The 18,210-nt window shown below is 47.2% G+C and overlaps 3 protein-coding genes across 4 annotated transcripts in view; 1 reads left to right on the top strand and 2 right to left on the bottom strand.

Annotated features, from left to right (window-relative positions):
• Positions 1 to 83: 83 nt before the first annotated feature.
• Positions 84 to 8,208, bottom strand: LOC310698268 (protein Wnt-11b-like). 2 transcript variants are annotated; one of them, XM_083485310.1, is made up of 5 exons: positions 7,873 to 8,208; positions 5,687 to 5,916; positions 4,310 to 4,587; positions 3,839 to 4,131; positions 84 to 3,385 (listed from the first exon to the last, which is right to left on the bottom strand). In XM_083485310.1, exons 2-5 carry the CDS (start codon positions 5,808 to 5,810, stop codon positions 3,211 to 3,213), a joined length of 870 nt encoding a protein of 289 aa, XP_083341436.1. In that variant the 5' UTR covers positions 5,811 to 5,916; positions 7,873 to 8,208; the 3' UTR covers positions 84 to 3,210. The 2 variants fall into 2 exon arrangements, with proteins under 2 accessions (XP_083341436.1, XP_083341435.1); XM_083485309.1 differs by lacking the exon at positions 7,873 to 8,208 and adding an exon at positions 6,634 to 7,003.
• A 368-nt stretch (positions 8,209 to 8,576) lies between these two features.
• On the top strand, positions 8,577 to 15,850 carry LOC310698203 (transforming growth factor beta activator LRRC33-like). The gene is made up of 2 exons (XM_083485139.1): positions 8,577 to 8,785; positions 11,004 to 15,850. The coding sequence occupies exons 1-2, from the start codon at positions 8,681 to 8,683 to the stop codon at positions 12,906 to 12,908; spliced, it is 2,010 nt and encodes a 669-aa protein (XP_083341265.1). The 5' UTR covers positions 8,577 to 8,680; the 3' UTR covers positions 12,909 to 15,850.
• Positions 15,851 to 17,765: 1,915 nt separating this feature from the next.
• The window catches only part of EDA (ectodysplasin A), a 57,406-nt gene continuing 56,961 nt past the window's right edge, over positions 17,766 to 18,210 (bottom strand). Inside the window, exon 8 of the mRNA XM_083485300.1 lies at positions 17,766 to 18,146. Within this exon, the coding sequence (XP_083341426.1) occupies positions 17,895 to 18,146 (252 nt within the window). The 3' untranslated portion in view covers positions 17,766 to 17,894. The remainder of the gene's footprint in view (positions 18,147 to 18,210) is intronic.

Below are 18,210 nucleotides of genomic sequence, written 5' to 3'. Positions count from 1 at the left end.
CTGAAGGAGGTGCCGCCATCTTTAACGAGGGCCTGCAGAGTGGGCGCCGTGACGCCCACGGGTTCCACCGGCGGAAGGAGGAAGAGAGGGTTCGGGCGGAAGCGGCGACATCGTACCGCTGAAGACGGCGGCGCCATGCTGAAAGAGGGCAGCAGAAGTGACAGCCGGCGCCATCTTGGTTTGGGGCTATTTCCCCGCCCCCCGGAGCGGCGCCGCCTCCTCGCTTTGCGGGCCCCGCCTTCCCCTCAGCAAGCGGAGGAGCCAATGGCGGGGTGGGAGAGGGTAGGGACTACCCTACAGGGCTGTTGTGTCAGCTGATAGGAGGGTTCCAGAGAAATGGGGGACGGGGTCCTGGCACTTGTTCCGCTCCCGGTTCATCATCATTGCATTACTTATTATTATTGATGACGATGTTATGGGGGAAATTGGGGTTACGCTTTTACTGCCCTGCCCCCATCAAGGAAATGATAACACAAGGAGACAACAAAAGAAAGGAAGGCCAGCGGTTGATCTTTACCGACCTGTTGCAACAGAGACATCCCACCCCCCACCCCCAAATCCGACAGCCCTTGAAAGAAGGTGAGGGAATCCAGAACAAAAGCATGTTACAAATTTTTAACCCTTGGGTGGTACCTTCCTCTGTCAGACCACTCCAAAAACGCCACAGATGCATCGCAAAACGGGTTGTCCATGTAAATCCGATCATGCTCAGAGTTCATGTTTCTCCAACATATTTGCAAGTCTGCCAATCAAGATGCCCAACAATGCCTGATAATTGCTCTTCCTGGTCTGTCTGATAGATCCTTTTGAAATGGGGAATACCTTGACTCCAGAATCTGTTATCAATGACCTGTTTCATTCATGCAGATAGATATCTGCTCCTTTGACAAGTCTGCTTGGACAGTTATCAATACTTGTTAAACCAGTTTCACAGAGGGGATGCTCAGGAAGAATTTCCTGCTATGTGACTGGAGGAGTCTTGAGGTTGGCTTGGGGTTAAGCATGGTTCCTGTATTGCCCTCTGTTCTTTTACACCTCAGGTTTTACTGTTAAAAGTGATATCTCATTAATTTTTCTATAACAATAATGATGGACATTATTACGGTATTAATCACTGTGCTTGTTCACAATGTTGTTGTTCATTTTTATTATTCATTGTTGTTGCTGTTATTGGTATTAATCATTTGTTATTATTTTTATATTTTATTGGATTTTAGGAGTCTAGAAAGATAGAAATGAAAATATTAAGTTGCTGGTGTTCTTGGCTGCATCTGCATCCCCACCATAATCACAATTAACCCTCACAGCAACCCTGTGATGTAGGACATATTGAGAGGCAGCAATTGGCCAAAGGTCACCCAGTAGGCTCCATGGCCAAGTGGGAATTTGAGGTCAATTTGCCCACATGGTATTTATTTATTTCTTTTCAAAAAAAAATTTTTGGTTTTCACAATCTTATAAACAAACAAACACATAAGACAAACAAACATAAATCATAGCCTTATTAAAAATTACACTTATTAACTTTGTTAAGTGACTTCCCCGCTTCCCCTTGGTTGAATTTCATTGCATATCCTTTTAATGGTTTTCCAAATCACTGCCCACATGGTATTAGGCATTAATATACCTCCAAATCTAAAACAAATCAAGCCAATTTTATATCCCTTGAAAAGTTTTTTGTGTTGTTTTTTAAGAAAAATATATTAAAACTGGCCAAAACTTAACTATCAAACTTGGAGAAAACAGCAGAAGTTAAAATGCATTTTTTCTTGAAAATGATGCATTGTTCCCAGGTGCCAGCTGTGCCCTCTGTCAGTTGATGAGGATCCCCTTTGCACGTTCATCTACACCACTGATCAAAGGGAGTTGGATTTGATGACCCTTGGGGGTCCCTTCCAACTCTACAGTTCTGGAATTCTGAAAGATGTGGAAAAAACTCTAAGCCGTTTTCTTTAATCAGTTTTCTGATTGAAAGATACATTTGACAAATCGCACCAGCGAAATCTCCTAACCCAGTAACCTGATTGACAGGAGAGAAGGTCAGTCTGGTGAGATTTTAGCCTTGGCAAACCCAGTCTGCTTCAGCTAATTGTTTGTAAGAAGCTTGCAGATGATAAATGAGTCGGATCTGACCAAGAACCTCCTCTTGACTGCCCAGATTCAGAAAATTGCAGAATTGGAAGGGACCCCAATGGTCACCTAGTCCAACCCTCCCCCTGAAATGCAGGAATTGCAGCAAAAGGAATCCCTGACAGACTGACAGCTGATCTCTGTTGAAAAGCCTCTGAAAAATCATCGCATTGTAGGGTGAGAAGGGACTCCAAGGGCCATCTAGTCTAACCCCCTGCAATGCAAAGAGGGCTGTTAACAGTGGTAATAAAAGCCATTTTTTAAAAAAGATAAATTATTTATTGTTTGCTTTGCTTGCTACTGCACTTTTGGGTTGTTAAAAATGGTAATAAATGGCTAGATATTTGTTCATCTGGAGTTCTCCTGCATTACTCCAGAAGAGCAAATAAAGATTTTAAAACAGGCTTAAACAGACAGAAGATTGGTCAAGCTAGTATTGTTAATATTGTGAGCTCACAAGACAAGATGAACACATAGTGAAAATATTTTTGGAGCATCAAAGCTGTTATATTGGGGGTCACAAGCTTGACCTAAAGTCAATTGTTTTGTTTTGAACCTTAGCAGAATCTCATTGTTTGATAAATGCTGATTACGTAAAAGAGTGATGAGCCACAAAATTCTGAAAATTAGATATTATTTCTGTAACAACTTAATAATTTTGGTATATATACTTTGACACAACTTTGATAATATAATCAGAAACATTTATCTGAGTGTTGGTTGTAGTTCTACTTTTATTTTTATGTAATTGCCACATGTCATATGCTGTAATAAGATATATCTCAATGCCACCATGTTAAACAGTTGAAAAATGAAAATGAATAAAAAAAACATTATGAAAAGAAATAAAATTAGATGTTATTGCTGAAAAAAGTAAATGAAATACTGTAGTTTATAAAAAAGTAAACTGTGATTTTAAATCTAAAAGAAATTTGGGGAAAAATTAAAATTAAATTACTATTTTTTAAATATATATAATTATATATAAAATTATATATATAAATATATCTGTTTATCTCTCTGTATATGAACCCTCTCGTTGGAAAGAGGTATAGCTTAACTCGGGGGCCCAGCCTCTGGTCACTTGCAGACGTGTTTTTCAACCACCCGCTGGCACTTCTTGCAGGTCACATAGCAGCACCAATGGTACCTGCAGCGGCACTTCTCCTCCACCCTCTCTGCATAAGTGTTGTAGCCGCGGCCGCAGCAGAGGAGGCGGCACCCGCCACTGCCCGCTGAAGTCTTGTTGCAAGGCCTGTTGGAGGGTGAGAGAACATAAGATTCTGAGAAGAGAGCCTGGCTGCCGGATCAGGCCAAAGGGGACTAATCCCGTCCAACATTCTCTTTTCACAGTAGCCAAACACCCCTAAGAGCCTAGGAATCTAGGCAGACTGCCTCTGGGCCCGTTGGTTCCATAAGAACATGAGAAAAGCCCTGTCAGGTTTGGCCAATAGCCCAACAAAAACAAAGCAAAATCAAAGAATCATAGAGTTGAAAGGGATCTCCAACTAATCCATTATTATTATTATTATTATTATTATTATTATTATTATTATTATTATTATTATTATTATTATTATCATCATCATCATCATCATCATCTTCATCATCTCCAACTAATCCAATCCCCTGCACTGGCAGTGGGATGACAGAGGTTCTGGGTTCGGGAATCAAGGCTCCTGTATGTATCATGCAAGGATTTACTCACCTATCCTGAGTCCCCAAGGAGCCCAGCTTGGGGTTCTTCAGACAATAAGTGGGGGAATGTACAAGGTAGGCCAGTTCATCTGCCTTCAGGGGCCGGAGTCTGCCTCCTCTGGGTGCCAGCTGCCTTCTGCTGCCCACAAGCCAAGGCATCACCTGCGTGGCCTCCAGGTACTTGGATTTGAGCTCTGAGCCAATAGTGGCTAAATCCCGCAAGCCCTTCCAGCAGGTCTTGACAGTGCAAGATCCAGACACCCCGTGGCACTTGCACATAGTCTCCAAGGAGTCTGACAGGACCTGGGAGAGGAGGAGGCGGAAAGATAAGAGAAGGACTGTCAGGCACCTGAGTGGGGAGAATTGAACCTCCTGCACCCACAATTCTCTCACCTGGATTCTCTAGTACCAGATAATAAAATCAGGGACCTGGGGGGGCATCAAGCCCAACCCCCTGCAGTGCAGGAATGACCCTACTCACCTGCCGGCCCACTGCATTGTTATGGAGGTTTAGGACCCTGGAGATCTGCCTCCCCGCCTTGCTGAACTTCATGGGGCCGTCAACAAAGGCAGAGCCCAGCTGGAGTCCAAAGGGGAGATTGTCCCCACAGCCACCCCACTGAAAGCTGGGGTGGGGTGCCTCAGAGGGAGTGGAGCCACAGAAGCAGAAAGGGACCTGCCCAGAAGCGCAGGCCCGGGCAATGGAGTGGCTGGCGGCAGAAGATGCCAGGGCGTATACAAAGGCGGACTCCCTGGTGCCTGCAAGAAAAAGAATCAATGAAATTTGTTTTATAAAGTGATGCACAACATGGAGAAAGTGGAAAGAGGCAAGTATTATTTATTATCTTAATTAAATTGCTAGGAGGCAGCAAAGGCTACCGAAGAGGAGATGTAGTAGAAGTTTTGAAAATTAGGCATGACATGGAGGAATGTTTTCCTCCCTCTCTCAAACTTGTGGACCTCCAGTGAAGCTGAAGTGGTGGATGATTGAGGACAGATAAAAGGAAGGACATATTAGTTAAAACTATGGAACTCACTCCTGCAGGAAGCAGTAAGGTAAAGGTAAAGGGACCCCTGACCATTAGGTCCAGTTGTGACCAACTCTGGGGTTGCGGCACTCATCTCGCTTTATTGGCCAAGGGAGCCAGTGTACAGCTTCCGGGTTATGTGGCCAGCATGACTAAGCCGCTTCTGGTGAACCAGAGCAGCGCACGGAAACACTGTTTACCTTCCTGCCAGAGCAGTACCTATTTATCTACTTGCACTTTGACGTGCTTTCAAAATGCTAGGTTGGCAGGAGCAGGGACCGAGCAACAGGAGCTCACCCCATCCCGGGGATTCGAACCGCCGACCTTCTGATCGGCAAGTCCTAGGCTCTGTGGTTTAACCCACAGCACCACCCGCAGCAGGAAGCAGTAATGACCACTAAACTGGATGGCTCTAAAAGAGGATTGTTCAAATTCAGGGAGAAAAGGGCTATCAAGGCAGCTAGCCACAATGGCTATGTTCTGACACCTGTTTCTGAACCCCTGTTTTTGGAGGGGAAGAGTTTTGCTTGTGCTCAGATCCTGGTTGTAGGCTTCCTATAATGGGCATCAGGTCAGTCAGTATGAGAACAGAATGTGGGACTAGGTGGCCCTTGACCTGATCCAGTAGAGCTCTTATGGAACCTTGAAAGGGGTTGAATTAGATGACCCCTGGGGTCCCTTCCAACCAATTCTATGATTCTAACTGGGGAGGGGGAACTGTCTGAGTGGCCCACATTCCCACCTCAGCAAAGGAGGCTGGATCCAGCCAGAGGGGCTTTCCTCAGAGAAAGGGACAAAGGGATGAAGATGGAACAAAGCTTGATCATTACCCCTCTGTAGGTCTGGGGCCAAGTGAGGCGCCCCCTCGACGGACGAGCAGTTCCACCGGGAGTTGGCAAAGGTCTGTTGGCAGACGGCCTTGGTCTGGCGTGCTGCTTCCACCAGGCTGGGCATCGCCTCCAGGTGCCTCCGGCATAGCCGGGCAAGGGCGTCCGATGCTAGAAGGCGGCAGTCCTGGGGGTTATCCCAGGCCACTTGCGTCCCATTGGCCGCCAGGCTCCTGAAGCGGGGGTGGGAGAGAAGAAGAATGAGAGCTGTCATGACACCTGCAGAAGACACCTGGTTTCCACTGCCCGCAAAGGACCCACAAGTGGTACTCTACCCATCTGTGGGTGGCATCAAGGAACCTCCCCTGTCCCTGGGGGTAGGATGGCGAGGGAAGCTCCCTGCAGATGGCGCTGCCGCCTTCAGAAACTAGGTGGGGGGCAAAAAGGAGGCATCAGAGAGGCTTTGTGTTGATCCTGCAAGGCCGGCTGGCATTGGAGGGGCTGTGCCATCTGCTAGGGGTTCTTTAGCTCTGGCTGCTGCCTTGTGCTGGTTTGGGCTACTCCCTTCCATCTCTGCAATTCTGCGCTTCTATGGCCTCGGAGTGCTGCGGCCTCTCCCCTTCCTTGGAGGTTTTGAATCAGAGGTTGGACGGCCATCTGCCGGGGCAATTTCAGCTGTGATTCTCGCATTGCGGGCATGCGATGGGCGGGGGGGGGGGTAGAGGGTTTGGACTGGATGACCCATTGGGTCCTGGGCTGTGTTTGCAAGGCGGGCTGGTGTGGAGGGAAATCCCTGGGAGCTGGCGTCGTCGTCGGGGCTTCCCTGAACCCTGCAGAGCCGGCTAGTGAGGCATTCCTTCGTCCCCCGCTGGGCTTGGGGACAGAGAAGACACACCCCTGCCAGGACCCCCCTCACCCCCAACCCCCCTACCCACCCCAACGGGACTCACAACCACTGTATGGCGGCGCAGAGGCCAAGGCTGGGAAGCAGCAGGGCAAGCCCCATCCAGGAGCAGCGCATGGCTGGCGAAAAGAAAGGCCGGGGAAGGGCGCAGAGGCCTCTTAAAAGGGCTGCTCCTCGACGCAATGGGCGGTCACCAGGCCCAGGTGGCGACTGGGAGGGTCGCCAGCCTTGCCGTAGGCAAGTTTTGCCGTCGGGCCACTTCGGCGACGCTACTGCAGTTCCTCCTTGGCCCACTAGAGGGGGTGCACCTCCGCTTTCTCCCGCGAGCGTGGCGCTCCCGGGAAAAGTGTACGACGGATTGGAACGCGGCCCAGGCGGGGTGTGGATTGAAGTGACCTGGAAGGGGAGTGAAACGGGGTGGGGGCGCCCTCTTGGAAAGTGAATATCCTAGAAATGTAGAGATTATGTATTTGCATTTGCATTTATACGCCATCCTTTTCTTCCCCCAAGGAGCCTAAGGTTGTTGGTGTCCATCTGTCTGGAGAGACAATGGAGTGCACCTCGAGGGGTGAAGACAAACTGCTCTCCAGGGAGCAAGCCTGGGCGGTAAATATGGATTGCGACTACCGAGAAGGCCCTCTACCTGGTTCCCTGTAACTTCACTTCTTGCAGTGAGGGAACCGCCAGCCGACCCTCGGAGGAGGATCTCAGTGTCCGGGCTGAGCAATGGGGGTGGAGACGCTGGTTCAGGTATACTGGGCCGAGGCCGTTTAAGGCTTTAAAGGTCAGCACCAATACTTTGAATTGTGCTCAGAAATGTACTGAGAGCCAGTGAAGATCCTTTAGGACTGGTGTTATATGGTCCCAGCAGCCATTCCCAGTCTGGCAGCTGCATTTTGGATTAGTTGTAGTTTCTGGGTACCTTCAAAGGTAGCCCCACATAGAGCACATTGCAGTAGTCCAAGTGGGAGATAACCAGCAGATGCACCACTCTGGTGAGACAGTCTGTGGGCAGGTAGGGTCTCAGCCTGCGTACCAGATGGAGCTGGTAGACAGCTGCCCTGGACACAGAATTGACCTACACCTCCATAGATAGCTGAGTCCAAAATGACTCCCAGGCTGCGCACCTGGTCCTTCAGGAGCACAGTTACCGCATTCAGAACCAGGGAGTCCTCCACACCTGCCTGTCTCCTGTTCCCCAAAAACAGTACTTCTGTCTTGTCAGGATTCAGTCTGTTGACTGCCACCACCACCACTCTAGACAATCGCATAGGATGTTTATCACCTTCTCTGGTTCTTTCACTGTGCCTTCAGTATGCAACGATTGGAAAGTTGTAAGACTACACTGGATATTTACACATTCCAGGGACCTTTTAAAACAAATAGCCATTGAAATGCATCAAAATGGGCTCTGGTTCTGCTCCCCGGCCCGAAAACAGTCATGATCTGGTCCATTAAGTTAAAGGAAGGATGAAGTATAGCGTAAGGTGACATGGGTAACATCCCAACCCTACAATTCTGATTGGAGGTTTTTCAACAGAGGTTGGTGGGTCATCAGTCAGGGTTAGTTTAGCTGTGGTTCCAGCAATGCAGGGGGTTGTGCCCTCAGAGCTTTCTTCTAACCCTAAAATCCTATGGTTTTCACAGATGGACATTCAGCCCTGAGGGAATCATCTGAGCCTCAACATGCAAAGAAAAGCTGGATTTTGGGATCCGTAGGAACTCCCATCCCTCTGTGTGCTTCTAGGTGCTCTACCAGAGATGCAAAATCCCCCCTGGAAGCCAGTGGGTTTTCCAGCTGGGGGATTACCTGAGAAATCCCTTGGGCTCCCTTCCCTCAAATAGCCAATTTCCCTTTGGGGCTAAGAGGCTCTCCCAGGTCCTCTGAGGTTCCTCCTTGGTTTTGCTTTCCCTTCTGGACTCTTCCCCCACTCCCCATTAAGCCTCCCAGTGCCTAGTCTGTGGCTTCTGTGGTCCTGAGAAATGCACAACCCTTATCATCTCCCTGCAGACACCCAGGTCTATTTATACACCAAACCTCCTTCCTTTGGGACAGTGGAAGAGGCACTGCAGGGTGGCTTTTAGAGGCTGCAATGGGCTTCCTCCAGGTACACCTCCTGTTTTGGGTGCTGCTGCCTGCTTTTCTGAGAGCATGGCCTCGCCAAATGGAGACCCCCAAACTTCTGCCCTGCTGGAAGGTAAGGCACCTAGAATCACAGAATTGTGGAGTTGGGAGGGGACAACCATCCAGTCCAACCGCTCATTGGAGTTTTTTTTATACAGAGGTTAGGTCTGTATATATTAGAATCTGTCAAGAGGGCTGGGGACATCTATGGCCCTCCAGATGTCCTTGGACTCCAGCCAGAATGGCCAATGGTCAAGACTGATGGGGTTTGTAGTCACGGGTTCCCTAGGCTTGCTCTAACCTGTTGGACACACAGCCCTCTCAAGGGTGAGCTTTCACCTCTGTCAAAATTAAATCCCAAAAATATTGTACCAAATTAGATTTTGCCATCAATATGTACTGAGTTTATTGCAACCCGTCTGACAATTACCTGATATGACGGGCGTGTTCAGGGTAGTATGGCCGTAGTATATGCCTACGAGGGAAGAATGGAGAATGAAATTGATGGAATACGCAGAAATGGACAAATTAACAGGGAGAATTCGGAACCGACGAGACCAGAGATTCACCGAGGATTGGAATAAATTTACAGAGTATATAAAAAATGTATGCGAGGAGCAATTAACGTTTGTTGGTTTTCAAGAAGCTCTGTGAAAATAATTGGTAGAAATGTTGCTTTAAAAAATATGATAAGATTAAGATTGTTAGAGTGCAATATAAAATTGAGAAATGTGAGTAAAAGTGATAATACGGAAAATTGTCATACATGCTGAGGGAAGTCTAAAAGATGTAGATGATAGAAGCGGATGTTAAATTTTGGTGGAATGTATATTGAAAATTTAATAAAAATTATATGAAAAAAAAGACAATTACCTGATATGGAAGAAAACATATTTTGAAAAATGCATGGATTAACTCTATAAATAATGGATCTCAATAAAAAATAATTTAAAACAAAAACAAAAAACACAATTATTATTTTTTACATTTACAAAGGGGTATGATGCCATCGTGAATCAATTTCATTGAGCTTTCCCTAAGAAAGCAGGAAACAGATTTTTGGCAGTTCCCAAATTTTATTCCAATCCTCAGGGAATAATTTTTGTGCCAATATCCAGCTCCCGTATGTTTTTATGGGGTTCCATAGATCCGTAAGTTAAATTAAGCAATATGGAATACAATTTAGAAACTAATCTACCCCCACCTATTGTATTTAATAAATTTATAAATTGTATTAAGGGTCACAGAGTTTGCGTTTTTATGTTCTTTTGTATTAAAACTATGAATTTGTTTAAAAGAAGCCATTTTGACTCTCCCAAAGGGACCTCAAATATTTATCTGCAGTGGGAATTACATTGTCCTAGTAGCAGGGCCATTCCTTTGAAATGGTAAATAGATTAGTTCCTAAATCTCTTATTTACTAGTTTACACCTATTGACAGTTTGCTCAGCTTAACAGAAACTTGCCAGACTGGATTTGCAGGAAGGGGGTAAGCCCCCTAGATTCCAGACAGTTTGTTAATGGGATTTGCAAGTGAAAAGAGAATTGGAAGGTTTTCCCCATCCTCCTACTACAGAGAAATATTTGAGGTCCCTTTGGGAGAGTCAAAATGGCTTCAAGGATTGCTCTCCTGTACTATTTCAGACATGTGGTTTATATACTTATGTATGAGTGTTTACCTTGTGCATTTATGAACATTTATTCTATATTCGAGACCTTAGAATTCTTATAACATTGGTTACTAGCCCTGATGGCTATGCTCTGCTTCTACAATCAGAGTGCTTCTGAACATCAGTTGCTGGAAACCAGAGGAAGGGAGAAGACTGAAATGTTGCTTTTTATGTGTTATTATATTTGTTATTGTGTGGTTTTGCTGAAAATGCTCTTTGCACTGTTTGATTTTGAATCACTTTCCTATTAGCTTTGTTATAAGTCACTTTGAGTTTGATTTTTTGAGGGGTGGAAAAGGGGCATAAAAATGAAAGGAAATGAGTGAGTGAGTGAGTGAGTGAATGAATGAATGAGAGAGCTCTTGTGCTTGGGTTCTGCTTACTGGTTTGCCTTTGGGACATCTGATTGGTCCTTGTAACTACAGGATGGTGCACTAGTTGGACCATTGGCCTGATTCAGCAGACTCTTCTGATGCTCTTCTGGAACTTCCTGGTCCAGAGGTATTTGACACTATGAAAACAGGATGCTGGACTAGATGGATCACTGGCCTGATCCAGCAGGGCTATTCTTATGTTCTCATGTTTGTCTGACTTCCTTCTTCTTACTCCTTCTCTCTCCAGACCTGGATTTCTGTCTCTTGCAGAGGCAGAGGCTTGACCACGTTTCCACAAGGACTCAGCTATGAAATCAAGCGGATTGACCTCTCCCACAATGCCATCTCAAACCTGACAGACTATGACACATCTGCTTTGGAACAGCTGGAGCAGCTGGACCTGTCATACAACCACCTGCGCTCACTGTCCGGGGGAGCCCTGGGGCACCTTGCCCACCTTCGCTCCCTGATTCTGGCCGGGAACCAACTCCACCGAGACCATTTCTCCAATGGAAACGCCTTCCTGTCACTGGTGAGCCTGGCAGCCCTTGATGTCTCAGCCAACGGCTTAGATAACCAGATGGTGGCCTCATACCTCCACCACCTCCCAGCTCTGGAGTGGCTAGACCTGTCGGGGAACCACTTGACCTGTCTGGCAAATGGCATCTTCCAGGGGGTGCCCCGGCTGAGGGAACTTCACTTGAGGTGCAACTCTCTTGTTGAGATCGAGGAAGGGGCCTTGTCCCAGCTCAGGGCCCTGGAGGTCCTCGACTTGTCTATGAATTCCCTCCACTGCATCACAGGCTTCGGCCTAGCCCAGCTGCGGGTCCTGAACCTTAGCTACAATGCACTGGAATCCTTTGATGGGGCAGGAGAAGAGGCCCCCTGCCACCTCCATGTCTTGGACCTGAGCCACAACCGGCTGAATGCCCTCCCGCTGCTCCCCAGGAGGAACCGGCTTCGGTACCTAAACCTCTCCCACAATGCTATCACCACAGCGACTAACGAGAGCCAGAACGTCACGCCTCAGAATGTCTCTCAGAGCTTTGCAAAACTGATGGACCTGAATCTCAGCAGGAACCGCCTGGGATCATTCCCAGTTGCGCTTCTTCATGGTTTGGCTTCCCTCCGGGCTCTAAGCCTGGCGAGGAACTGCCTCAGTGACTTTGCCGTGGAGCTGCCCACGAATCACAGTTCACCAGGTCCCATTGCCGACAGGGCATGGCAAAAGCAAACCTCACTGTCTGTACGGATGCTGGACCTCCAAGGGAACTCCATCAGCCACTTGCCGCCACGTTTTTTCGACCTGCTTCCTGACCTGGAGGTGATGGATCTTGGCCTCAACCGCATCCAGCTCTGTCAAGCAAGGAACTCCTCCAAGGGAGAGTGCCTCCATGCCAAAACAGAGGACTGCACTACCTTCCACTGCCTTCCACACCTCAGTCACCTCAGCTTACGCGGGAACAACCTCAGGCTGGTGCACGGATGCCTGTTCCACCAAACGCCCTTGGCCTCCCTGGATCTGTCAGAGAACCAGGGCCTGGTCCTGCCCAGTTATGCTTTGGAGGGTCTGGAAGCATCTTTGCAGGAGCTCTCTTTGAGAGGGAACCGAATGAAGACCGCCAACCTGAACTTCCCTTGTCTGGTGTCCCTTAGCATCCTGGACATGTCAGGGAATGACCTGAGTGCCATCCCTCCCAGCTTGCTTTGCTCCCCGCTGGAGAAACTGGACATCCAAGGAAACCAACTGGAGAGCATAGAAGAAGCTGCAGCAAAGCAGCTAAGAAGGAGTCTCCGCGCTTTGTCTGTGGCTGGAAACCCCTTCAGCTGCTGCGAGCAAAAGTGGCTGCAAATCCTGGGCACTTCCGTGCTGGACTTGGGTGAGACGCTGTGTTATTACCGCAATGGGGATGAAAGCTTCACAACTCAAATCAGTGGCGAACAGGCTGGGCAGCTTTGCCCTCGCAATGCGTACAAGGTCTATCTGGCTGTAACTGCATTTTTGGTGTGCACTGTGGGCCTCCTCTGCGCCAGTGTGCGCTGGTTCCTGAAAAGGGCTAAGACCTGCATGCCACTCTGTCTGGGCTCCCTAAGAAACAAAGTGGAGCCTGCTCCATCTCCAAGCAAGGAAGCCAACTCTACAATTTTATAATCTTTAAATATTCATCCTGCCCTTGTAAATGGCCTGTAGGATTTCTGCCTCTGCTTTTCCCTCTGGAGCAAGCAGTTGCTGTTTATTACACAACCAACTTTACATCTTTGCAAGCAGCAAAACAATTAAAAATACTTCATGCTTCTGAAAACATTTACAGAATATCAAATATATTCATGGGCCATAATTTCAAAGTAGCCAAGGATGGTACATTTCAGCCATAAAATACCTGGGTGAGATGTAATGAGCTGTGAGGTAGAGAAGGTTTCTGGTAAGAGGGGATAAAAGAAAAGGAGGGAAAAGGCAGATCTGAATTAAGGCAGGTAAGTGTAAAGTGATGCACATTGGGACAATCTCCTCCCTCTCCTTATTTGCAACTCCTGCATTACAGGGGAATGGACTAAAAATTATTCTTGTGGGTTCCTTACATCTCTTTATGCATTATCCATCAGCAATAGCCTTCTGCAAACATCCCTGAGTTTGCAGTTCTGTTGTTGGCATGGTGAGAGTGGGGGATCCCAAACCTTTCCTCTACTCCCGCAACTCCAGGGAAAGGCTGCTGGCTGTCTCTATTTATAGCACTGTTTATGTAGCTTCTAGATAGGAGCTAGAGAGGAAGCTGTAGTGAAGGTTCTCAGAGGGTGTTTCCTGCATAGCAAAGAGAAGCAGAAACCTGGGTGCTCCAGTAAAGAAGGGGGAAAGGGAACAATGCTCAGGGAAGTACAGTGCAGCCCTGTTTAGAAAGGACTTCAAGGCGGAGGGAGGGGGCGGTCCTTCCTGGAATTGGCATCCCATCTTTGCCCACCACTGGACCCAACGTAGCAGCAGCAGCAGCAGCAGCAGCAGAGAGGAAGGAGGCCGGGTGGCCACCCAGTCAGACCTTGGCCCAAGTCATGCCACCACCCTGTTTTATTCTGTTTTGAGGCAAGTAAAGAAATGTACACTTACTCCCTGGGAGGTAGGAAGATCCAAGGCAGGTAAAATAAAGCACTTCTTAGCAAATCTATGGAAATCCCTCCCACAGGAGGTAGTGAGAGCCATCAAAATAGGATTGGACAAATTCATGGAGGAGACAGTTATTGATGGCTACTAGCCATGATGGCTGTGTTCTGCCTCCACAGTTGAAGGTATTCATGCTTCTGAATACCAGTTTCTGGAAACTGCGGGTGGTGTGTGTGTGTGCTCTTGCGCTCAGGGCCTGCTTGCGGGTTTCCCATTTCGGCATCTAGTTGGCCACTGTGAGGACAGGATGCTGGACTCAGTAGGCCAGCAGGCTCTTCTTATACTCTTATACTTCTTCTTATACTTCTTATACTCCTAAGGAACATCCATGTCCAGGGGCAGTCTGTCTAGCTTCCTAGTCTCTTAAGGGCATTTGGTCCCTGTGAGAACAGGATGCTGGACTCGGATGGGCCATTGGCATGATCAAGCAAGGCTCTTCTCATGATCTTTAGGCCTTTGGCCCACCTTTAGCCCCACCCAGATTGAGCAGACCATTGTTTCCTCTCTGAAGTCACACTGGTAGCCTTCGGGCAACAAAACTGTGGGTCGCCCAATGGGATGGTCTGGGCCAGTCCTGACCCCCTCCCGACCTCAGGAAGATACAATGGGCTCCCAGGCTCTCATCTAAACGATCCAAGCTCCCTGGGGTCCTTGAGGGCCAGTCACTGCCTCTCAGCATAATCTTATCTCACAGGGTTGTTGCTATTGTGGGGATTTATTTATCACATGCATATCCCACCTTTTCTTTCAAGCTCAAGCTGGCTTACATGCTGTGAGGAAGGTTAGGTTGAGATGCATTGACAGACCCCCACAGTCTCCCAGTGAGTTTTATGGCTGAGCAAGGACTTGAACCCTTGAACCTTGGCATCCCAAGGCCCTACTTCTCATTTAATCCACACAACAACCCTGTCTAGTAGATTAGGCAGAGTCAGTGACTGATCCCAAAGGGGAGCTTTATGGCTGAGTGGGGAATCGAACCCTGGTCTCTTCAAGGTCATAGTCCAATACTCTTTAACCATTACACCACCCTGGCTCTCAGTGAGGAGGGAGAGAACAAAGGATTCTTGGGAGGAAAATGCTGGGATACAAATGCAGTCAACAGATGTGCCATCCTAGAACGCAGGTAGCCACTGGTGGAAGATCTGTCTGCCTGGCTGAAGTCCAAAGATGGTTCTTCCAGAGCTGAAGGTGGTGGTGGGGAAGCTGCACACCTTCTGAGTTGAATTACTTTTTATTATCTTTTAGGTGTTTTTAGTTTTCTGTATTTTAACTGTGCCATTTTCTCTTGAGTCCCAGTCTGGGGAAAAGGCAATATATAAATAAATGTAATACGGTAATAATTGTAATTGGCAGCTGAAGCAACAACAGCAGATATGTTCCAATGTCTAAGACAATATTCTCCTGCTAATTATGCTTCTAAATACATATTCTACATTTGACCCCCCTTTAGAATGGCTTTATTTTGAAATGTTTGGTTTTTTTTGTTAATTTTGCTGTGTTAAATGTGCATTCTATACTTGACCTTTGTGTGTTGTGTCCTACAGTGGTACCTCGGGTTAAGTACTTAATTCGTTCCGGAGGTCCGTTCTTAACCTGAAGCACCACTTTAGCTAATGGGGCCTCCTTTTGCCGCCGTGCTGCTAGAGCACGATTTCTGTTCTCATCCTGAAGCAAAGTTCTTAACCTGAGGTACTATTTCTGGGTTAGCTGAGTCTGTAACCTGAAGCGTCTGTAACCCGAGGTACCACTGTATTTTGAAACCTTTAACCTAAGATTATATTTTCCTCTTAGTTTTGAATGTATATTTTATCTTTTTCTGTGATGTTTTATTTTGGAATATTTTATTGGATGTTTGAATGTAGCTTGCAAACCACTATGAGATTATTTTGCTTAAAATCATAAAGCAGTACAGGAAATAAATAAAAATAATGTAGGGATGGTTTTTGTTGCGATTTCTTCATTGCAGACTAAGTGTTCCTTGGGGCTCCCTTCCAAATCCACAGTTCTATGATTCTAATGAATCCAATGGCTCTACAAACCTGATGAGCTGACTGAAAAGTTTTACCTTGAAAAATGTTTCTTCCGCCAGGCATTTAAGGATAAAATTATTTGTAGGAGTTGTCATGAAGGGTCTGGTGCTTCCTGAAACTCATTTCATGAAGAGAATGGAAAAAATGGTATGAGGATGGACTGAAGACACTCAGAACCGGCGAGGAAAATTCTGTTGCCACAGACAACAAATTTGCCAATTGTACCATAGATTAAGAGCCTTACACCAAGGTGGTGCATGGAAGGGACACAGGTTTATGTCATGCTTGGAAGGGAGGATATCTACACTGCAGCTCAGGGGGGTTGGGCTCCAAACCAATGGATTCAAAACTGCTTTTAAAGATAGGTCAGATTGCCATCTGTCAGGGCTTCTTCAGCTGTGGTTCCTGCATTGAAGGGTGTTGGACTATATGAATCTTGGGGACGGGCCCTTTTAACTCTTATTTCTCTATGGGATCAGTGAAGGCAAGTCAGTATGGATCCCACTGGTCTGCCATCTGTTTCAAGGTTTTAGGATTATAGAAGCGTTAACGCCATACAAGTGATGGGCAGATTCTCTAGCTGGGATTCCTGCATCGCAGTGGGGTTAGACTAAATGACTTTTGGGGGTTACATCCAACCCTACAATTCTGATCTTTGACTCACTGGAGGTTTGTCAACAGATGACGGATGGCCACCTGTCAAAGATTATTGAACCGTGGTTCTTGCCTTGCCAGGAGTTCAAACATCTAAAGGGCTGTGACATGGGAGATAAACCAATGGCTTCAAGTGACAACAAAGGAGACTAAACCTTTAAGCCCTGACCATTCCAAACACAGCATCCAAAATCAGGTTGGAAAAAGTTTTATTTGCAATGGAAAATATCGACAATTCACGTAAACTTACATCCCTGTCTATGTACATTATGTATATTCTATATACAGACCATACAGTGGAGAACATTGTGCTGACCCAGAGAGCAGCTTCAGGCCCCCACCATGCCCGCCTGGCCGTTTCCCCTGTGCCCGTGGACCCTTTTGGCCACCCTAAGCTGCAGTGGGGAACTGAACCACCACCCTACCAGCATGGTCAAAACCCGAGGAATTTGCAGGGGAGGAACAATTTTTCGTAAATCTATAAATTGTCTCCCTCAGGAGGCAGTGATGGCCAACAATTTGGATGGCATTACAAGAGAACTGAACAAATTTGTAGAGCAGGAGAGGGCTATCAACGGCTACTAACAACTGTGGTTATGTTCCACCTCCACATCTGGAGGCAGCAGTGTTTCTTAATGTCACTTGCTGGGATGGTGGAGGTCCTTCTGAGTGGGCGACAACTTCTGAGTACCAGAGATAGAATTAAAAATATTTCCTCACAAATTGGGTAAAAGGTAAGCATCAAACCCATGTGAAGTGTCCTCGAGCACCAAATTTTTTGTGGGATGCTTACCAATTGCAGCCTGTTCAATATCTGACTACATCTGAACATGAAAAATGTGTTCAGCAACCTCCTATTGAAGTACTGGCTTCTCTGTTTGTTCTCCCAGCTTAGGGTTGGTGATGCTGACACAAGTCTGCCTGCTTAGCCTGCAAAGGTCTGCATTCCCTCTTACACTCAACTCAGGGGGGCAGTGAATAGACTTAGGGGGCAGTGAACTGACTTAGGGACAAGTTACTGGGCACAGGGCACCTGAATATTCCACGACAATTGGCACAGACGGGCCATGGGTCACATGGCTCTATATCCAGGAGTCTCATTTTAAGATCCAACGTTTGCTTGTCAAAGAGAACCGAGTGATATGATCCCATCCCAGCCTCAGTTTTCCCTAGTGTATGCTAAGGGATCTCCTTTTCCCTAATGCAAAACCCAGAGGGGACCCCCTTTTTATGCCCTTCCTTCCTGCTGCCGCACCAATGAATAAATATCCCTTGTCCGTTCTCCCTGTCCAAGTCCCCTCTAGGACGCTGGAGCATCTCCCAGCCGTATGGCCCCAAAGAAGGTGGTGTGCTTGCTCATGTTGATGGAGATGTCTGCGTGGACCATCTTCACGGCGATTTTCTGCCGGGCTTTCAGGAGGCAAACCCCGGCTGTGTAGCAGGTGTTGAAGTTGGTCTTGCCCGTCTCGAGGCTCCGCGTGCACTGCAGGAAGGGCCTCTCGTCCACCACCACCTCGTAGCTGGCAAAGTCCGTGAAGTTGATATAATATACCTAGACAGGGGGGAAAGGGCATTATTTTAAGAAGGCAAGGGGGCCAGGCACATGACCCCTGGTG

This window comes from Podarcis liolepis, assembly GCF_965112155.1.
Source record: "Podarcis liolepis genome assembly, chromosome: Z".
Taxonomy (NCBI): domain Eukaryota; kingdom Metazoa; phylum Chordata; class Lepidosauria; order Squamata; family Lacertidae; genus Podarcis; species Podarcis liolepis.
This window is presented reverse-complemented; position numbering and strand designations above follow the sequence as displayed.

What these genes read in the sequence shown, in the direction of transcription:
- LOC310698268 (XM_083485309.1), bottom strand. Translation starts at nt 6,704, where the DNA reads ATGCGCTGCTCCTGGATGGGGCTTGCCCTGCTGCTTCCCAGCCTTGGC. An exon ending in TGCGCCGCCATACAGTGGTT is followed by an intron (nt 5,917 to 6,633) that starts GTGAGTCCCGTT and finishes CCCCCGCTTCAG; the next exon opens with GAGCCTGGCGGCCAATGGGA. An exon ending in GGCCCCAGACCTACAGAGGG is followed by an intron (nt 4,588 to 5,686) that starts GTAATGATCAAG and finishes TTTTTCTTGCAG; the next exon opens with GCACCAGGGAGTCCGCCTTT.
- LOC310698203 (XM_083485139.1), top strand. Translation starts at nt 8,681, where the DNA reads ATGGGCTTCCTCCAGGTACACCTCCTGTTTTGGGTGCTGCTGCCTGCT. An exon ending in AACTTCTGCCCTGCTGGAAG is followed by an intron (nt 8,786 to 11,003) that starts GTAAGGCACCTA and finishes TTCTCTCTCCAG; the next exon opens with ACCTGGATTTCTGTCTCTTG.